This window comes from Genypterus blacodes, unplaced genomic scaffold (genome assembly GCF_046128005.1).
Source record: "Genypterus blacodes isolate CSIRO-AG114 ecotype Tasmania unplaced genomic scaffold, CSIRO-AGI_Gbla_v1 ptg000093l_1, whole genome shotgun sequence".
NCBI classification, from domain to species: domain Eukaryota; kingdom Metazoa; phylum Chordata; class Actinopteri; order Ophidiiformes; family Ophidiidae; genus Genypterus; species Genypterus blacodes.
Window position 1 is genome coordinate 823,186 of NW_027466897.1, and position 15,169 is coordinate 838,354.

Sequence of the window (15,169 nt, forward strand, 5' to 3'; positions counted from 1 at the left end):
TTTGTAAGCCGGAACATTTTCAAGGCAGCATGAACCCACAGACCAAAATGATTGACAGGCAGGTTACAGGTACATTCAAAATTTTATTCATGGTATACTCAGTGTAGAAAGCTTTTTCTCAGTCTAAGCAAATGGTTCATTGAGCTACACACAGAGGAAGGTCACTGTGTCAATGAGAGGAAAAAAAGCCATCATTTTGAACACACAGAGTGAGAAACACTCCAACATTTAAACATTCACCTGAATAAGAGCCTCAGTTAGTGCGTGTGTGTGTGTTTGTGGATAAGGAGTGTCGAGGTGATGTGTTGTATCTCTATAATTGCAAATATGTGTCACATTCATGTAATATCATTCAACTTACTTAGAAAGGGGAGATGGCATATCTATGCTGATATGAGAGACTTTCACCTCAGCAGGAGGCTCGACCAATCAGAGACGTGAGCACAGATACAGTATGTATGCAAAGGACAAACAAACACTGTACATGTATACAAAGGAAATGTAGAAAAATAGAATGTAAGAGTTTTGAGGAAGGAATGTGTAAAAAGGATGGAGCAGACTGGACAACAACCAAGACGTTCTGATTACATTCTCCAGATTACTGCACTGTACAATATTGCCGACACAGCTACAAACGGGAACCACATGAGGAAGGAGAGTTGTGAAAGATTAAGAAAGGGCGGAAGAATAACTAAATGACAGAAAGTTGAAGAGCTCCGTATAGAAGTTGGACCATTCAGACCCGGATCTGATAATAATTTTGGAATGACACGAGCAACACATCCACCCACCTCCTTGTTAGGTTTGACCTACATCCTAATTCTGCTTAAAGCCCAATGTGCAATGATAGTGGAATCGGCATTGAGGGCTTAACAGCAATATTTGGTGAGAATCAGACTTACAAAATGACAGAGTGCATAGAACGCAAACAGTAACACAATCGACTTCCTTTCGGATGCTATTACACTTCATATATTACATATAGAGCATTTTAACCCATGCAGCAAACACAGAGTGAGGCATGGAAAATAAAAGCCAAGATTCAGTTAAAGCAAGTCTGTGACAACAAAGCAGACCAGATTCTGAATTCTCTTCTTCATATCACAAGATCACAAAGAAGACACAAGAAATGTACAATCCTGCTAAATGTCTAATAAGAGGACCTGGGGATACAGTATGCTGTATCTGTCATCAATATTGCCATGCACTACATATAGGTACAGCTAATCTCTCTTGAATATATTACACATAAAAAAAATGAAACATTCAATATTTTTTAACTTTTACATATTCTTATAATGTATATTTTTTTCATTCTTTTTCTGCTTTTTTTTTGAAAAACAAACCTGAAACACATGGGCTTTAATCCTGCAGAGAGGCGCTCCGAGAGCCCCTTCTCCCATCGCAAGCTCTAAGAGCTGTTATGTCATCGAACACAGCACAGCTGTCATCTGAGAGGAGGGGAGGGAGATTGCACAGGGCAGTTTGAGGAAACTGGGACGAAGAGGAGGAGGAGAGGTGAGAGAGTGACTGGGAATTAAACTGCTGGGTATTATACAGCATGATTTGAGCTGTGATCACAGCACTGAAATGATTCATGAAATGATTGAGATATAAATTGCCACAATGTAGCTTTTCACATGAGATTGGCTGAACTGTGCAGGTGAAACAGGGAACCTTTGTCTGACCAGTTGTAGGTAAATGAATGATAAACTGTTTCACTGTGAGGATTAGGAAGGGTTTGTTCCATAAATGTTTCCTTTGGCCCAAACCACTGAATAAACAAGGACCGCTGCTAAGTCTTAACCTTCTAACTAGAGCGGGATCAGCCTTTGTTATATTTTGCACAGTATCTTCCTCTCTCTCTCTCTCTCTCTCCCTCATAGTGAGTGGGGACAAGGAACCAGAATGGAACAGACCCTGGAAGTGAGGTAAAGGGGGGCGGGGTTAAGCCTGAAGAAAATGTTGATAAGCAGGCAGTTAGTTATGCATCTGCTCAAAGAACTTGTAGGTTGGATTCTCGTAGCCGTTCTGCTGCATCTTTGCCAGATGACGCTCCTCAGGTGTCACTGCCGCATCCACCTGAAAGCATTAATGAAAGAAGTGTGACTTTAATCTAGACCCTACAGTAGCTGATCAACACCAGTAATCAATAGTGAAATGGATCAATGTGCTGCATTTTCCACCCATTTCCAAAGCCACAGCTCCTCCTTTACCTCGATGACACCGTGATGAATGGAGGTATACTGTTTCTTCCTCAGCATCACCAAGGTAATGACAATGATGGTCGCTATGACGACGCCTCCAACCATAAGTCCGATAATGGCGCCCTTATTGGAACCCACATCCTCTGCGAAAAACACCTGTCAATCACAACAGAAAAGAGAAAAAAAAGTTTTCCAGCCGATAAAGGATTGACATGACGTTCTGATGATGGGTTTCACTGCGGCCGACGCTTCATACCAGTTTTTGATGATGGACTTCATAACCGGCACTTTGCCTCTCCTCTGTCTCCATCCTTATCTCTGGCATCTCTTCTGGCTTAAGGGCCGATACTGAACACAAAGGCATATCCAGAGAATAAGACTTCAAAAGAAACATGGACGGTATATAGGATGTATAAAGGTGTATAGAAGTACGGTATTTTTCAATTATTAACACACACACACACACACACACACACACACACCGGGTCGTGTAGGATGGCCTCTATCTGGAACTGGACGAGCATCAACAGGCTCAACTGTAGCGACATTAAGACAAAATCAAATAAATAAAAATGCCAAATCTATTTAATCATCGTCACTATGCATATTCTCAGTTGATTAAAACTCTATTTTTACTTTCTGAATATTGACTTTAGATTAGAACATAGGGATAAATCTGTGTCTATACTGATCTCTGTTATGAGTGTCTGCGTTACCATGGTTCTCTGTGTTGGGCTGGTTAAAGCTCTCAGGGTGAATGAAGCCCAGGCCATCCAGCCCAGGATCCATGGGAGCAGAGCTGTAGGCCTCATCGGGCATCAGAGCATCGTTGCCGTAACTCACCCTGCCATCAGCCTGGAGAGACAGGAGCATTCATCTCACATACATAGATTACTACCTGATAGAAGTGAGATATGCATAACATTACATTACATTACGATCATTTGGCTGACGCTTTTATCCAAAGCGACTTACATTACATTTACCACCCTTCGCAGAGGGGGGAGCAATTGAGGGTTCGGTGCCTTGCTCAGGGGCACCTCGGCAGGGGCTCGAACCGGCAACCCTCCGGTTCCCAAGCGGAAGCTCTACCCACTGAGCCACTGCCTCCCATAACTCGGAACATTGTTCATAAACTGTGACTACAGTTTCTACCATCTTTTGTATCAGGTTTGATTTCTCCATATGAATCTTTGTCTTGTATCGCCCAGAGACGGAGAGGCGGTTCTATTTATGTGTGTGTGAGAGAGAGAGTGAGTGAGTGCATATGTGAGTGGGTGCAACTCCACTCACCCTCCAATCGCTCTGCAGGGAGGAGACTTGCTGAGACAGCTCGGCCTGGACTCTCTGCATTATAACAGCTGGGGAGAGGAAGTGAGTGAGTGAGTGAGAGAGAGAGGGAGAGACAACAAAATGGATGGAAGGCCGAGAATCTCTGTACACCTGCATTATCCATAGTGAAGATTGACAGACCATTTACATTACATCACCATCTTTGTTCCACCATTATTGTCTATATTGTCACTCAAATGTCTCCATCTATATGTTTCACAACACACCAAAAGTTAAATGTATACAGGAAAGGATTATATAGACAAATCCATTAAGCTGCATGCCTATGTTTGAGGTTTGAAGCCAACACTTACAAACTTGATCTTGGATCTCATTGGACACACTGGGCAGTTTGAAGAGCAGGCCTACAGACTGATTCATCCTCTCATCAATCACACGGAGGTGAGTCAGAACCTGTGGGCAGAAAATAAGGAACAGAAACAGAAAACAAGGCTTACAAATGCAAATGTACCAACTGAAGTCATCATATTCTGCACTGATTAATGTGAAATGGTTGTAAGTGTAGGTGGGAGTACCTGAGGACGGATCTGTGCGGCCTTCTTTGGATCGACGGTGCGGACGTGCTCGTAATGTTTCAGTGTGTGTTCTCTGTCCTTCTGCTCCGCACGCACGTACTTCTTCAACAGACTCAACACCTGACGGGGCTGCTGGGACAGAGTTTAGTAGATTACATAAAGATGCAGCTGGAACGACGCTTTCAAGAATCATCACAGGACAGAAATCCTAACTTTGGTAGTTTTGTGTTTGTGTGTGTGTGTGTTTGTTTGTTTGTTTGTGTGCGTACCCGAGGAGGATTTGCCTGCAGGGCGCTGAGGTAATTTTCCAGAGCCAGGCGGCGGCGGCTGTTGAGCAGGGCCTCCACACGGGCCATGTGGGTTTCCACCAGCTGCTGCCTCTCTCCTGCTGCCTCCTGCTCCAGAGCCTCCACCTTCTCCTGGAAGTGCTGCATTCAAAGACACCCAGGCAGAAAGTTATAGGATTTATTACAGATAAAAAAACAAACATGTCAAGTTCAATCACGCTCTGGATGTGACTGTGTGTGAATGTGTGTGTTCTACCTGGATGACAGCTTTCTTATCTGCACGTGGAAGGTTCTTGGCCTGTCTCTCAGCCTCCTCCCACTCCCTCATCACCTGGACAGACAGACAGACAGCTCAGGGAATCAACCTTTCATTTTCCTCCATCAGTCAAAGCACAAACCAAAAGGCCAAGGTTTTTTACAGACATACCTGGGACATCTTTTCACGATGCTTGGCCTCCAGGCTCTCCTTGGCTGTCTGGAAGTCCCCGTGTTCGTTGTTGTCCCCAGGAGATTCGAGGTAGCGATCCACTGCATCTATAGGACTGGGAGCCATGGTGGGCACTGGAGGAGAACAAGGGAGGAGGAATCAGATAGAGGGAGAGGCAGAGCGACAGGTAAGAAGACAAGATGGTTCAATATGGGGAAAAAAAGGATGACAGGAAGGAGGAGGAGGTCGGGTGACAGGCAAAGGGGGCAATACTGAGCCCCATCAGGCTACAGCCGGTACTGCACTCTATGGAGGTGAAGACACGTACAGGACAGTTGCCGGAGCAATCTTAAAGGAAGTTAGTGCAACAAGTTAAAACAAGTACAAGTAACACATCTGAAAGGTTAGAAACACACAGGAAGTATCTTCATTACAAAACATGCGGCGCTTATCCAGGGAACAAAGGAGATTAGCTTTCCAGTGTGTGTCTGCCTGTGTGTTTGTTTGATGTGGGAGACTGGAGATAAGAAGAAAAGTGTCGAGTCAGAATCAGGGCCGGCGCTGTGTCATCCTCTCCCACTGTGGGTGTCGTGCCTCAGTGGGCACGGAAGTACAAGACAAGACAACACACAAAATACACCAACAGCCAAGCTGGGAAACAGATAGTGAACCCATTGACCTTTAATAACCCCCACCACACACACACCCACACACACACTGTGGTTATCCAGACAATGTTAATAGATCATCTGACAGAGCTGCAGTCACAGACATATCATGGTACAACTACATACTAAAGAGCAATGCATGCAGACAAGTGTGTGTACAGAAACACACCACAATGCAATAACACACACACACAGTTCAGTGTTATTTATGTGTGTTACCCATAGGCTGTTTAACACATCATCTCTGTGTTACCAAGCGGGTTAGAAAGTCATGAAAGGAGTCATTAAGTCAACGAGTGCTTTATGTGAGAGTGAGACTGTTTACATGCACACAACACTGCTACTGTACTGAGGCTAAGGCTAGGAAAGGGGGACGACTGGGGAGAATTCTATTTATTGCCTTAATCTGAGCACTCAGTATTAAAACAAGTTTTGGTGTGCATGCTAACATATTGAAGGTGAAGATGGCTGCTGCATCAGCCGCTCCAGCAAAGGACTTTCCCTTTGCCTCAGCTTCACCAAAAACTAGTGCAGCAAACTAAAAACGAAATTCAGTTTTCCTGTTCTGAGGAGAGACGAGTTTGATCGTACTGGGAGAATATTTGATACTTGAGAAGACAAGACAAGCAACCTAAACCATAGCAGAGCTCTGAGTGATGAAGAGCTATCAGACACTCAGGAAGAGAGGGAGCGAGAGAGACGAGGGAGCGAGCGAGAGAGACGTTCTGCAGCAGCCTGAGCTGAGGAGTCAGACCCAGGGGGGGCAGACGCGTTCAGGGTCACCTCAAGTTGTGGGAACTTACACGAGCTGCTGCACACAGCGAGGCAGTACTCCTCCGAGTCAAAGTTATTCCTGTTGCCCCCACAGCCCCCAAACAAGAAGGGAGCACAGCGGCCCTTGTGAGGCACGAAGTACCAACGCTCCAGCACGGCGTGGCACGGGCCCGAATCAGCACGGGCCCAACACACCGCTGACACACACACACACAGACACACACACAGGCAGCGACATAGAAACGCAAATTAAATATCAAATAAAAACAAAGGTGAGATGAAAGGTTCTGAAATTCTTGGAATGAAAATCATCATCATGGAAATTACAAGTGTGTGTTCATATTCTGGTTCTAACCTCGAACGACTTCCTCGACTGATTCCGTTGTGGTGGTGGTGGTGGTTGTCATGGCGATGTTAGTATTGCGCTCACTGCTATCCCGATCATCTGTCGCGTCCTCTTCTTCGTCTTCCTCGTCCACCACTTCGTCTTCGTCCTCATCCTCGTCCCCATCTCCGTTGTCCTCCAGCTCAAAAGTGTCCTCCTCTTCATCCTCGTCTTCGTCATCCTCAGTGGCGGCAGGCTCTGCATCTGCCTGACGGTTCATGCTATGGAGATAACAGGTGTTTCAGAGTGTGTGTGTGTGTGTGTGTGTGTGTGTGTGTGTGTGTGTGTGTGTGTGTGTGTATGTGTGTACGTTGGATTGTCGGATGTATTTGGCAGACGATACCTGTTATCAGTGTATTCGTTCTCGGCTCCGCCCCACCAGACGTCTGACTCTGCCCCTTCTAGCTCGGCGCTGTCTGCCTCTCGCTCCGCCTCCACGGGACAGCAGACGAATTCCACCCCGCGGAAACGGTCGATACCGCATGGCAACAGCATCCCGTAGTCGTGCAGATTCATGGCGCGGTCTCCACAGGACTAATTACGATAACAGCCATTAATCAAAACGGCCCCACTCACTTTCCCCGCTCATGTGTAAACACAAGCCAAATTGAAAGGATAAAACTATCAATCATATCAGAATTTACAAGAACTAAAGTCTGGTGAGTGCAGATGAGGACAAAGGTCTCATAGTTTAGCGAGACAGAATATTCATTACCGTTAGAGGTTTGAAAAATGTGTGTCTTTGTTGGTGACTGCATATTTATGAAAAGGGTACAAGGATATTGGAACAATGTGTATTTGATAAAGGGAAAGAAAGGTGAATTATGGATTGCTGACTCGCTACAGCAGAAGCCCAACATGCTGTAGAGACATGGAAGAAGACTGTCTTGTCTGTCCTCACCTCTTTGGCCACAGTGTGCCAGTGCAGGTGGCTCTCACACTGATCCATCCTCTCCTGGTGCAGGAACTTACACTTATCAGGGACGAGCAGGGCGTCGCTCACAAACTCCCCGACTGCAAAATAGATACGCGGGGTCACACACGCAATCACAAACGCAACGACACACACAGTATCATATAGCAATACTATCATAACTGCTTACCCAGGCAGCGGTACGGCACCACGATGTATGTGTGACTGCGGCATGGCTTCCGACCTTTCTTACACCAATTCTGGATGCTGACAGGCTGGTTGGCCTCCACAACGTTGGTGATCTGCAACTCTGGGTACACCTGGACAAAAGTGAACGCTATTTAGTTCTTTTCTTACATTCTGCCCTCCTCATTGTGTCTTCCAAGGTGCCCCTTTCTCCCTCTCCGTTTGTCTGTGCACAGCTCTCTGCCTCTCTTACCTCTTGGCAGTACTGCAGGATGCCCTCCTTGGTGCGGATGCAGCTCTTGGCGCCGGAGGGGTCTGGCTCCCACTGGCCGGTCTGCACATTGATGTGCATGTTAAGCTTCCCGCAGAACATGGCCACCTGGGGCTCAGTAAGCAAACCCACAGAGTCATCGGCAGGCACCTATACAGACACAGGGAAAGAGGAAGAAAAGAATGGTGATGATCGACATTTGGACCAAACTGGCAGATGCACAGTTAAACTGCAAATACCTCATGATGTAGCTTATGCATATTTAATGGAATCGCACTTTATTTCCATTTCCTCATTCATACACAATCCTGTACATACTTACTGTACATCTGTCAGTATAAGGATTAGTCAGCTGTAATGGTTAAGGCAGTCTGAACTATAGAATATGAATTGCTGTCTTATTTTTACACAGACAAACAAACATATTTCATCAGTGAGAACACAGGACACACAAAGGAGCACAGGTGGACAGCCAAAGGAACAGAAAGGCATAAGTCCAAGGACCTTGGCCTATACTCCGCTCTATATATCCATTTAGGAATGTGAAGTGCAAACACACTCTTCTTTCAGGTGACCCGCCTTTGGCCTAATTGGTCACACAAGAAAACACACTCACACCCTGCTGTCAAATAGGACGTAGTGTTCCCTGCTTATTGTCTCTGCATTTCCTTTGTGGTTGGAAAGTCTCAACTCTGTGTCCTGTGTTATTCTGGCAGCCATCAGAGAAGACTAATGCTTCAGGCTGACAGAAAGCTCGCCACCAAGTCATCTGCTGCCAAATTATAAGTGATTAATTCAGAGCCGATGCTCAGTTTGCCTGTGGATTTCTGCATAGCATCAACCTCGGGAGCCTCTTGAATCAAGAAGGGATGGGCCCAATGACACTCTTGACACAGATGACCCTATCTCATAAGCCACAAGCACACTGTGATCAATCCTTCAGCTCTCTTGTTTTCCTATGGATGCTTTAGACGCAGACATAAAATAACAGGCAAATGTAACAATAAGCAAAGATAGCAGATACCAGAATGACATTAAATAAACGTGTACTTAGATGTCCTTGAGTTCAAGATATGCTTTGAAGGGAACGTTCAAGCCCTGCTGATATAAAGTTGCTGTGTCTACTAGTCTATGACGCCCACATCAATGCTGTGAGTTTGGTCTAATGTATAATATAAAGCATAATATTAGATCAAGATCCTGCTGCTGCAAAGCCAGTCTGGCTGTTGTATCATGACTCAGCTTGCAGCCTTCAGAACATGCAGCTCAGGAGGAGCGGAGCAGATTTATCGCACAGGTCCAGAACGCAGAGGCAGGATTAGGTTGTGTTCTGCACAATTAAAAACAGATTACACTTCAAATATGATTTTGCAAGGACGTCATAAATGATACTGCAGTGCTACAGAGGCACAGTGAGACCTCAATACCATTGAATGAGACTAAATCAGAACTAAGCACTGTTAATCTGCAGAAGACAACCACAATAGACTCGGTTAGATGTTCCTGAACGTTACATCAGTCCTCGCCTCACTGCAGCACACTGGGGTTTGGCTGAGGACGCTGCAGTTTTCATGTTATTGTGTCGTTTTACTAACACATATTTGCCTCTCTTTTGTACTATGGCGGTAAGAAACCACAGCGGCGCTCTCGTTATCCTGTACATCATATTTCCAGCTATGTGTTTGACGCTGGACCAGCAGCAGCAGCAGCAGTTCGGGCGCCATCTTGCTTGTGTCAAACTACAGCCCGGAGCTACTGGGCCGAGTCCACGCAGCACCGAACCCCCGGTGGTATCACTGGTTCGAGGACATAACCTCATTCCTATCACAGTTAAATTGCTATAGAGGTATTAGACTTTTACTTAAACGTCTGCGTTGATACAATGTGGGTTTAGGAGGCTGTAACAGGGACAAACATGGAGCTTTGTGGTGGTTTAAGTTGATAAAACGTCATGTTAGCTTACAGTGATTGTCATGCCAACCAGTAAATGCTAGCACTCTGGCTACTAGGCCCTTTAATGTTTAATGTTTAACGAAGATTAACAAATAACTACACTCAGATGTAAAATGACACAAAGTATTCGACAGAAATGTATAAATAAATGTAATTCTACACGAACAAAACACGTTAAACATGGCAGTGCCAAGCGATTTATCACTGGCATCTAACGGCATCAGGCCTAGGAGCAATGTCGGCGTTTTAAACCAATTATCTTCACATAATTCTGTCGTATACCTTATGCTAACTATAGTTCCGTAGTTAAATATTGCTAGATAAAAAATAAGTGGATAAGCTTAAGTGCGGGCCGCAGTTACCGTTGGTAACGGCGTTCTTGCGCACATAGCCTCCGTGTACTCGCGTAAACCTACGCAGTAAGCTTATCTGCGTTAATAACATGGATTCGTTCTTTTGAATACGTGTTTGTAGATTTAAATCGGAGGTTTGGGGTGTGTGTTCCTAGTGTAGGCCCGGAGAGGAGCGCAGACAGCTCCGTCTCAGCCGCTCACACACACTGAGATTTGTCTTGTTTGTAGCCGCTCACCTCCGCCGAGAGCGTCAAGGTCGCCAGCAGTAACAGCACACACGCCGTATGCTCCCCCATGTTGTCCGCTCTGGATCCAGCGCCGTGTTATGCTCCCGTGATCTCCCGCTGGTGGAATAATGTGGAAACGGAACGGAACAGTGGACAAACGCAGCGACTCAGCTGTGCCGGTCCCGATGGTCCCTCCCAGTAAAATCCCGACGGTGCGTGTGTGCGAGGTTGGGCTGAGGGATGTGTTTGCTTTGGATGAAGAGGAGGAGGCGTAGGAGGAGGAGGGGGAGCCAGAGAGAGGCTGACCAGCTGCTCTACAGGCTGGCTGTCACCTGACCGCCTGAGCCTGCGTCTTATACCTGGTACGTGCTTACTGATGCTTTCCAAGGCCGAGGAAAGCACATTTTGATATGTTATGGCTTTAATAAATAATTTCTTATACTTTGTCAACTCTGGCTTGCAATAATGTCAACAATATTGTCATAACTTAAAAAACGGCGGGGTTCTGTGGTTTGTCTTGTCTTGTTTTGGGTCACGTTGATGCTGGAATGGCACTGAAATATATGGTTTGTTTTCATTTATTTGAACATTTTCAATTCCTAAAGTGATACAAAATTGCTGCAAAATATTTCCTGACAGGTTATTTAGGCGTATGAACCTAAGAGATAACGCACACTCAGCAGCAGACAACAGTGATTTGGCCCTGCAGTAACACGTCCTGACAGCAGGTGGCAGCAAATGCTCTGGAACACGTCACTGCACTTGGTGTGACGTAGCTGCCGGAAACCAGGAAGTAATACAGAGAAAGTGGCTGGCTAGCAGAAATGGATCCACTGGAGCGTCCCAAAGTTGCTATTATGAATGATTACATCGTTGAATCATTTTGAGAATCTGTAAACGGTAAGACAGCGTTAACAGACAGACAATCAGCGTTTAGATGTTTGAGCCTCGTTGTTGAGAGCGCCGCTAGTTAGCTGACTGAGCTACTGTAAGTAGATACTCAGCTGATCTGTGTTGATTGAAGCCGCCTGACTGTGTATCTGTGTCAGCTCCTGGCTTGTTACTACACCATTGTTACAGTTACAGAGCTTATTTACAGCTGTTCTAACAGCGCTGTTCTGTAGAGCCAAATGTCGCTGCCCTATAGACTGAATATAGTAAACAAAGATCAATGAGCTAAATGAGTGAGTCACTGATCAGTTTGAATGTTCTGCTCCAAATAATTCTAGTAAAGATCTTGCCTGATGCTTTATACTGTTTTGGGTTATGTAATTGTGTTAACTTATTTATTGTAGCTCTACTAATCAATCAATCCACTTGTTTCAGCTTAAGTGAAGCGAACAGCCAAGGACTGTGCGATGGCCCAGCGGAGGAAGAGGGCAGCTGACAGGAACCCTCCGTCTAACAGAGCATGTGGAGGTCGAACAGAGGCGGCCAGAGGCCCTGGCAGGAAGCACAGCATCTGCATGGTGTCTGACTTCTTCTATCCCAACATGGGAGGAGTGGAGAGTCACATTTACCAGCTTTCCCAGTGTCTGATCGAAAAGGGACATAAGGTGGTGATCGTCACCCACGCCTACGGCAACAGGAAGGGCGTCAGGTATCTGACCAACGGACTGAAGGTTTACTACCTACCGCTTCAGGTCATGTACAACCAATCCACCTCCACCACCGTCTACCACAGCCTCCCCCTGATGCGCTGTGTGTTTGTAAGGGAACGCATCACCGTGGTGCACGCACACAGCTCCTTCTCCTCCATGGGGCACGACGCCTTGTTCCACGCCAAGACCATGGGGCTCAACACGGTGCGTCACTCACAAGGAGCTGAGATCCAATGCTCTCACATTTATGGATCGCTTCCTAACGTTGCTTTGATGTCGGTTGTCATTCGCAGGTTTTCACCGATCACTCCCTCTTCGGCTTTGCGGACGTGAGCTCTGTGCTGACCAATAAGCTGCTCACTGTGACGCTGTGCGACACCAACCACACTGTGTGTGTGTCCTACACCAGTAAGGAGAACACGGTGCTCCGAGCAGCGCTCAACCCGGAGATCGTGTCCGTTATTCCCAACGCCGTGGATCCCACAGACTTCACCCCCGACCTCTCGCAGCGCCAAAGCGACAGGATCACTATAGTTGTGATCAGCCGGCTTGTTTACCGCAAAGGTAAGAGGAATCCGCTGAGTCGGTGTTTCTGTTTCCACATTCATAGTGAACCGGAGATCTCAATGTTGTTTCTTCTTTTGTCCAGGAATCGATCTTCTAGGTGGGATCATCCCAGAGCTCTGCCTCAAATATCCAGATGTACATTTCCTAATCGGTGGCGAGGGACCGAAGAGAATCGTGTTGGAGGAAGTGAGGGAGAAATATCTTCTTCACGACAGGTATCTGCTGCTCTACCTACCTGTGAGAACAACACACTGACCCAGACCACACTTCCAATCAAGCATTGTGTGTGTGTGTGTGTGTGTGTGTGTGTGTGTGTGTGTGTGTGTGTGTGTGTGTGTGTGTGTGTGTGTGTGTGTGTGTGTGTGTGTGTGTGTGTGTGCGTGTGTGTGTGCGCGTGTGCGTGTGCGTGTGTGTGTGTGCGTGTGCGTGTTGCTGGCTGTAGGGTGCGTCTGCTGGGGGCCCTGGAGCATAAGGACGTGCGTGGCGTTCTGGTGCAGGGTCACATCTTCCTCAACACGTCGCTGACTGAAGCCTTCTGCATGGCCATCGTAGAGGGAGCCAGCTGTGGACTGCAGGTCTGTGCAACACCAAACTCCTTCACACGGCCTACTTAGACCTGAGTTACATTCAGAAGAAACTACATGCAGGTGGTTTCACTGTTAAACAAAGCTTTAGTCAAAGAGAAGTAACCGATCTGTAAACCTGCCGTACGAGCTGCAAAACAGAAACAACTGAAGGGAGAAATGTAAACATGAAAAGTGTGGCCTGCAGAGGTGTGTCTCTAAGAGGGGTTAAGCTGAGTGTGTGTCTCCAGGCGGGCGTGTCCTCACATCGCTGCCTTCTGTCTCTGCATCTGTGTGCTTTTGGATGAATAAGGTCGTTAGCACCCGTGTGGGGGGGATTCCCGAGGTGTTGCCTGACGACCTGATAACCCTGTGTGAGCCGACTGTGCGGTCGTTATGCGCGGGCCTGGAGGCCGTCATGGCCCGTCAGCGCAACGGGTCCGTCCCCTCCCCCGCCTCCATCCACGCCCGCGTGCAAAACCTCTACACCTGGAGAAACGTGGCGGAGAGGACTGAAAGGGTGAGTGGACCGACACGGAGCACAGGTCTGTTTTGTTCACTCCTGTGGACACGTTTGCTCTGACCCATGTGCTGTGTATCCTGAACCCCTCTCACCCCGCTGCCTTGCTCAGGTGTACGACCGGGTGGCAGGAGAGGAGGTGCTTCCCCTGGACAGACGCCTGCGGAGGCTGAAGTCTCACTGCGGACCGGTGGCTGGATCCATCTTTGCCCTTTTCGCAGTTGTAGACTTCCTCCTCCTGCTGCTTCTGCAGTGGTTGGTTCCGGACCGGCTCATGGACGTGGCTGTGGACGCCAGCGGGCCTCACGGACTCTGGACCAGGGAACCAAGCACAAAAGACAAAGCTGATTTTAAAACCTGCCCTCAGAGAAGCGGCAGAAACAAACACACCCCCGCACTAAATTAGACTGATGCCTCTGCCACTTCAAAGGGCCTCATGTTCTTCTCTACATGAGGTCAAACCTGGACCACTGTAAGGTCACATACGGCCGCTGAACAGAGTATATACTCTGTTTACACACACACACTTCTTAAAGGGACCTGTGTGGAAGTCGATATTTGCTGCCTAAGACTTTAACAAGCACATTTACGCTCTTTTCTTATACATGTCCTTTGCACTGCTCACAGAGGGAACTAAAGGGCTGCTGGTTACGCTTCCTCCTATAATGCAGAGTAGATCGGGGGAAGGGACAGAGTTGCTTTTGCCAAAAGGGACAAAGGTTTGTGCCCTAAAGTGTTCTGCTTTTGTAAAGCAAGTGCTGATTGTGTCGGGTGCTTTATAGTAATTTCATCTCTTTTGTTGAATATTTATACAGAACCTGGGAGTTTTTATAGATGAGTATGTGATCGCCAGACAATGATTCAGTCTGGGGAGAATAAAACACTTTAAAACATTTCCTCTCTGTGTTTACTGTGATTTGAGAGGCAGTTTTATGGAGAATGTTCCAAAGAGCTGCCTCTGTGGAATGAAGAGAGCCGACCAAACACACAGCTGTGAAGCAGGAGGAGATAAGGACGCGATGCAAAGCTCAAGGCTCAAGGCTGCATCTGCACAGAAATCAACAATGTTTACAGCAACAAGTGAAATAGCTCGAGTGTGTGTAGGGATAGATAATGTAGAAGAGCTATGACCAAACTTGAAAATCCTCAATAGAGTTCAATTCAAGTTTTGATCCAACAGTAACAAATCTTTTAACTGCTGCCCGTGGAGCTGAGAACCTTCTGGCGTCATAACAGGAGATAAGATTATGTTTCCATTCCTGCATTGTGAGAAATGGACAAACTTAAATCACTGTGTTTGTGTGACAAAGTTTGCGTGTGTGTGTGTGTTCCTCTGCCTGTGTTTGTTTGCATGTGTATGTGTTGAGTGCTTCTCTTCAAGGGGTTTCATTGGAGGCCC

At 46.7% G+C, this 15,169-nt stretch overlaps 2 protein-coding genes across 3 annotated transcripts; one reads left to right on the forward strand and one right to left on the reverse strand.

The window, feature by feature from the left end:
• Positions 1-63: 63 nt before the first annotated feature.
• Positions 64-10,789, reverse strand: appb (amyloid beta (A4) precursor protein b). Of its 2 annotated transcripts, XM_076159134.1 has the most exons (18): positions 10,529-10,789; positions 7,969-8,136; positions 7,720-7,849; positions 7,518-7,630; positions 6,960-7,150; positions 6,587-6,837; positions 6,261-6,428; positions 4,790-4,923; positions 4,619-4,693; positions 4,345-4,503; positions 4,076-4,204; positions 3,854-3,953; positions 3,501-3,568; positions 2,924-3,062; positions 2,690-2,743; positions 2,464-2,555; positions 2,217-2,363; positions 64-2,082 (listed from the first exon to the last, which is right to left on the reverse strand). In XM_076159134.1, exons 1-18 carry the CDS (start codon positions 10,586-10,588, stop codon positions 1,981-1,983), a joined length of 2,280 nt encoding a protein of 759 aa, XP_076015249.1. In that variant the 5' UTR covers positions 10,589-10,789; the 3' UTR covers positions 64-1,980. The 2 variants fall into 2 exon arrangements, with proteins under 2 accessions (XP_076015249.1, XP_076015250.1); XM_076159135.1 differs by lacking the exon at positions 6,261-6,428 and having other exon boundaries at positions 10,529-10,788.
• Positions 10,790-11,171: 382 nt separating this feature from the next.
• Positions 11,172-14,885, forward strand: piga (phosphatidylinositol glycan anchor biosynthesis, class A). Its single transcript, XM_076159136.1, has 7 exons — positions 11,172-11,419; positions 11,846-12,324; positions 12,414-12,684; positions 12,770-12,902; positions 13,130-13,262; positions 13,564-13,770; positions 13,883-14,885. Exons 2-7 carry the CDS (start codon positions 11,878-11,880, stop codon positions 14,174-14,176), a joined length of 1,485 nt encoding a protein of 494 aa, XP_076015251.1. The 5' UTR covers positions 11,172-11,419; positions 11,846-11,877; the 3' UTR covers positions 14,177-14,885.
• Positions 14,886-15,169: the final 284 nt, after the last annotated feature.

Excerpts from the sequence above, each read along its gene's own strand:
- appb (XM_076159134.1), bottom strand. The coding sequence starts at position 10,588 with ATGGGGGAGCATACGGCGTGTGTGCTGTTACTGCTGGCGACCTTGACG. Across the intron at positions 7,631-7,719 it reads GGTGCCGTACCGCTGCCTGG|TCGGGGAGTTTGTGAGCGAC; the intron begins GTAAGCAGTTAT and ends TCTATTTTGCAG. Across the intron at positions 7,151-7,517 it reads GGCACACTGTGGCCAAAGAG|TCCTGTGGAGACCGCGCCAT; the intron begins GTGAGGACAGAC and ends TATCGTAATTAG.
- piga (XM_076159136.1), top strand. The coding sequence starts at position 11,878 with ATGGCCCAGCGGAGGAAGAGGGCAGCTGACAGGAACCCTCCGTCTAAC. Across the intron at positions 12,903-13,129 it reads AAATATCTTCTTCACGACAG|GGTGCGTCTGCTGGGGGCCC; the intron begins GTATCTGCTGCT and ends TGCTGGCTGTAG. Across the intron at positions 13,771-13,882 it reads TGGCGGAGAGGACTGAAAGG|GTGTACGACCGGGTGGCAGG; the intron begins GTGAGTGGACCG and ends TGCCTTGCTCAG.